This window comes from Fukomys damarensis, unplaced genomic scaffold (assembly GCF_012274545.1).
Source record: "Fukomys damarensis isolate Sample0158 unplaced genomic scaffold, DMR_v1.0_HiC HiC_scaffold_27, whole genome shotgun sequence".
Taxonomy (NCBI): Eukaryota; Metazoa; Chordata; class Mammalia; order Rodentia; family Bathyergidae; genus Fukomys; species Fukomys damarensis.
In genome coordinates, this window is record NW_022900939.1 from 3,327,263 (window position 1) to 3,332,335 (window position 5,073).

Here is a 5,073-nt window from a genome sequence, read left to right on the forward strand (position 1 = left end):
GCTGTCCTCCAGGCTGGGCAGGGGAAGGGCTGCAGCTTCCTTGCAGGGGCCTCGGCCAGACCAAGCAGGGAGTGAGGTGTCCATCGTGCTATCCTCTGGGCCAGCCGGGAGGGGTGTCTGGGGCATGGGGCCTCCAGGGAGGAGGCCATGGAGTGGCTGCTCATTGCAGGAGCCAGGACCTGTGTAGTTGGGTCCCTCCCCCCAGCCTCTGCCCTGGAGCAAGCTTGGAAGCTTGGAGGGGAGTTGGGGTCTGGTCCCCGGGTCCCTCTGTCCCCAAGCTGGTGTCCGAGTGTCCCTTTCCCGGGTGCTGGGCTTCCGCAATGGTACAGAGCAGGCCCAATGCCGTCTGCCCTGGCTGGGCAGTCCTGTCCCATCTCACAGCTGGGGCGCGGCTCTGGGAGAAAACCAGCTGCCTGGAGTGGGAGTCCGGGCTCCATCTCGCCCTGCACCCGCCTGCCAGGGTTATCTGTGGGGAGGCGACAGGTGGCCCGGGAGATGGCCTCCTGCCAGTGCCTGCTGGTCTCATCACGGGGTGGGGCCGCCTAGGTGGGCTGGGTGGTGGCCAGAGGCGAGGCCTGGGGTGAGGTGATAGGGCGTGTGGGGCCCGGTGCCCCCGCTGTCCCTGGGAAGGACCTGGCCCCTGCTGCCCACAGCTGGTCGGTTGCTCCTCTCTGCCTTCTCTGACTGAGGAGGTGGGGTTTCTCCAAATCGGCTTTGCTGAAGATCAACTCACGCCCTCCAGTTTGAGGAGGGCTGATGAATCCACACAGTTCAGGGACCGCAGTCACTGCTTACAAGGGTTCTGTGACCCCAAAACTCCTGTCTCCCCTTTAAGGGCCCATCCCTTTGCCTGTGCTTTAGAAAAAGACACTGGACAAGTTCATTTATTTATTCATTATTTACTTAGCTATTTTGGAGACAAGGTCTCGTCATGCAGTTCAGGCTGGCCTTGAACTCATGGCAGTTCTCCTGCCTCAGCCTCCTGAGTGCAGGGATTACAGGTGTGCGCCACCACGCCTAACTTTATTTTATATTTATTTCTCGTGCCTTCAAGGCTTTTCCTCAGAGCTACACCCCCTTTTGACACAGGGCTGGTTAAGTCACTGAATTACCCAGGCTGGGCTCTAACTTTCTGTCCCCCCAGCCCCCTGAGTTCTGGGATCCAGGCCTCCCCGATGCTTGGCAGAGGCATCTTCGTTTCCCATGGGGCATCTTTCTGTCAGCTTTGTGGCCCTTGGTACGCCTTTACCTGTTGGGATCCTCTGTTCATTTTTTGATGGAGTCATTGCCTCAATCTTACTGTTTTCGGTTTATCTATTTGGGAGCTGGGGGTTGAACTGTGCTTCTGTCACAGAGCTTTGTGAGTCCTTCACGTCCGGACACAGGGTCCTCAGATATGGGACGCGCAGGCTTCTCTCCCGGCCCGTGTTCCTTCCCGCCTTCGCGTTGTCTTCCGGTGCCTGACAGTTCTGGGCACTGGCGGAGTCCGGTGGACCCACTTCCCCCTTGCCGTTCCGTCTCCTCACTGCCTGGTCTGAGGTCTCAGAGTCTGCTCTGCATCCTCCTAGTCCGCTGGGCTCTGCTCTCCGCGGGCCCTGGGTCCATCCCAGTTGAATGGGTCTGCGGTGCAGGTTTCCTTCCTCAGGTATTTGCCGAGGCTCCCGCGGGGCTGTGTCCCCGCCGGGCTGTTTGGGCTCTTGGGAGGCAAGCTGCATACGCACCCTCCTCTGCTCTTGGAACTGGGCAGGGCCAGTATCTTTACCCCTCCATCAGGGCGTCTGGCGGACTCCAGTGCCGTCCCTGTCCCTGTCGTGTCCCTGCCACGCTGCCCAAGCACAGATGCTTCTCAGAGCCTGGTGGTCCTGCAGTGACCCAGGGCACCCATCAGAGACGGAATCCTGCCCAGGGCTCCGGGCTGCTGGTGGGGGACGCTGTTCCGACCTCGCATGTGCTCTGCAGCTCTGACTCACCTCACTGCCGCAGACCATGGTGGGGAGCCCGGGGGTGTCACCTAACGACTGTCACAGGGGCTGAGAACTGTGGAACTTGGTATTGGGGTGCTCTGGCCACTCCCTGTGTCTCAGTGGATCGCTCGCTGCTGCCTGGTGGGTCAGGTGGTCACTGGGCTTCGCCGGGACTTTGCTGTTTGCTGGCGAGAGCGGATCCTCACTGCTCCTCTGCGATGGCCCTTGTCACAGCTCCGCCCTGCAGAGGCACCGGCCTGCAGCTAGCAGCTGGAGCTTGGCTCTCCTCACCCGACCCCGGCTGGGAAGGGGCAGAGGGCAGCTAGTGAGGCTGGGTGTGGCTGTCAGTCTCCAGCAGCTGGGTGCGGAGCCAGCCTGTTGGGTTCACCGAGACCGCAGGAGGGGAGCACAGACGTACCGGCCCGTGTGCTGCCCCCTCCACAGACTGGGAGCCGTTCCCCTGGCTCTGCTCCGGGCACCAGGGTTTCACCAGAAGTTGGCCGCATAGCCGGCATCTGCTTCCCGGCCTCAGACCTGGCCCCTTCGGCCACCTGCTCGATGTTGGCATTTCTGTGTGCACGGGGGCAGCCGCTCAAGGGCAGCAGCCTTGAGATCCTGGGTTTCATGCACACACTGGACGTCTCCCTGTGCCTCCACCATCTATCTGCACATGCGTGTGCTTCTCACAGTCGCTCACAGAACCACACAGGGTCCTAGCCCACCGAGGGCCTGGCTTCCCCAGGCCTCCGCGTCCGTCTCAGCCCCAACTCACGGTGTCACCCATCACCCATGGAGAGGGAGCCCGTGGAGATATCTGTTGCCTTTCCTTACCTCGCAGCCAAAGATGAGATTAAAGCTTTAAAATGAGATTAAGTTCATTTAGTGGCAGTGAGTGGAGAAACAGATCCGGGTCTTTCCAGCCAACCCTTGGGGGTGGAGGCGTCGGAGGGAAGAAATGTGGGTGAAGGGAAGGGGGGGTCTCACTGAGTTGCCCAAGCAGGACTTGAACTTGCAGTCCTCCCTCCTCAGCCTCCCAGAGTGCTGGGATGACAGGCGTACCTGATTTCTTTTTTTTGGTACAGGGGATCGAACTTGCTTGTGAGACAGGAGGTGGAGCCACTGAGCTAAATCCCTGACCCCTAATTTCTTTGGGTTGATTTCATGGCTTTGGGAGCCGTCGTCCTGACAGTGTCCACGGTTTTGGCCTTTGTGGCGTTTAGCAGGCAGGCGGGGCTATATGACATCAGGGGTCATCTGGAGGTCGCTCTGTGGTAGCCTGCTGCCTTTGGCTAGCCCACCGGAAGGAGAAATTTGGGCCTTGGACATCCTGTCCTCTGCAATAAACAAGACTGGGGCGGGGTGGAAATCTTCCTGGGTCGCAGACACACCCTCCCGTCCTGTCCTGCCCGGTGTGGGCCTGTGGAGGAAGGAAGCTGAGTGTCTTTGCTCCTTGGGTTGCATCAGGTGTCCGGTGACCGATATTTTTTCTCTTATTTGCCCCCAGGGCCTTTGACCAAAGCTACATCCACAAATCTAATTAAATTTTAAAAATTTTGAGACAATGTCTCACTAAGTTGATTGGTTGCTCAGTCTGGGCTCAAATTTGTGATCCTCCTGCCTCAGCCTCCCCAGAGTGCGCGATTACAGGTACAGTCTGCCATGCTGGTTTATATTCACATTTTAGGGTGTGGTGAGAATTCAGTGAGAGTCTGAGTGGAAAAGGCCAGCGAGTGGGAGACTGTCATTTGATTGTGAAAGACTTGTGGGGGGGCGATAATTCAAATTCAGTGGCTGAGAATTCAAACTGGGTTAAGGCCAGGCGGGTGATAACAACTACTGAACAAACGGGCAGGTGTGAGAGAGCCCAGGACTGTGCCCCAGGCTGGGCTGCCGGAGTGGAGGCGCCACCCACTGGTCCTGGCTGGGTCTTCCCGACTCTGCTTTGCTTCGCTGTCCAGGCTGACCTTGGACTCCTGGACTCTTGAAGACCCTTTCTGCTTCTGCCTCTGGAGTAGCTGGGATTGTGCCCCTGAACCCCACTGTCACCAACACAGGGTCCTGTGCTCAGGGCAGGAGCCGCTGGGATTACCAGCGGCCATTTCCCAGAAACACTCTGTGTGGACCAAGTGAATTCTTGTGTGCGTTCGGGCACTGCTCACCATCGGGGGCCCACACCCTCCCAGATGGGCACACAGGGACTGTTTTAACCCTGGTCAATTCTTTGGTGCCCATTCTCTCATTTAGACTATGTTGTTTTGTTTTGTTTTCATACTGGGATTGAACCTGGGGCTTTCGCACTGAGCTACATCCTAGCTCTTTTTAAAATTTTTAATTTTGAGACAGGGTCTCACTGAATTGCTAAATGATCCAGGCTGGGCTGGAAATTGGGATCCTCCTGCCTCAGCCTCCCATAAGGCTGGGACTAAAGGCATGCACTACCATGCCTGGCTCTCATTTGGGGCAGTGGAGGCTCAGGCTGAGGGTGTGTGACCCTCCTGTTTAGGGAGCACCCCCACATCCACCCGTTCAGAGGCAGGGGTTTGGCCCAGGACCCCAAGACTCTCCAGTGCCCAGTGGCTCCTTTGCCCTGACCCTCTCCTCCCCCTCCCCAGCTGAGAACGCTACCAATGCCACCCAGGGCCAGCGGCGCCAGTGGCCCAGCTGTGACCGGCAGGACGAGATGCTCAACCTGGGCTTCACCGTGGGCTCCTTCCTGCTGAGCGCCACCACCCTGCCCCTGGGCATCCTCATGGACCGTTTTGGCCCTCGGCCCCTGCGGATGGTGGGCAGGTGAGGCTGCTGGTGAGAGCTGGGGTGCTGCGGGCTGCGCGCGGGGGTCTGCGTCAGCGCCCCCCTCCTGTGTCCCCGCAGCACCTGCTTCGCAGCGTCCTGTGCCCTCATGGCCGTGGCCACGCAGGACACCGAAGGTGAGCGCCGCCTCGCTGGATGAGGAGGGCTGGGCTCACAGTGACTCCACCCCACACCCCGCTGTCCTCTCCCTCCCAGCCCTGTCCCCGCTCATCTTCCTGGCGCTGTCCCTGAATGGCTTCGCTGGCATCTGCCTCACCTTCACATCGCTCACAGTGAGTGGGCGGCCGGCCGGCTGCGG

The 5,073-nt window shown here is 59.4% G+C and overlaps 1 protein-coding gene across 1 annotated transcript in view; it reads left to right on the forward strand.

Moving 5' to 3' along the window:
• Nucleotides 1-4,379: 4,379 nt before the first annotated feature.
• The window catches only part of Slc43a1 (solute carrier family 43 member 1), a 9,346-nt gene continuing 8,652 nt past the window's right edge, over nt 4,380-5,073 (forward strand). The window contains exons 1-4 of the mRNA XM_010608319.2: nt 4,380-4,446; nt 4,577-4,754; nt 4,836-4,891; nt 4,971-5,047. Coding sequence (XP_010606621.1) covers nt 4,395-4,446; nt 4,577-4,754; nt 4,836-4,891; nt 4,971-5,047 — 363 coding nt within the window. The 5' untranslated portion in view covers nt 4,380-4,394. The remainder of the gene's footprint in view (nt 4,447-4,576; nt 4,755-4,835; nt 4,892-4,970; nt 5,048-5,073) is intronic.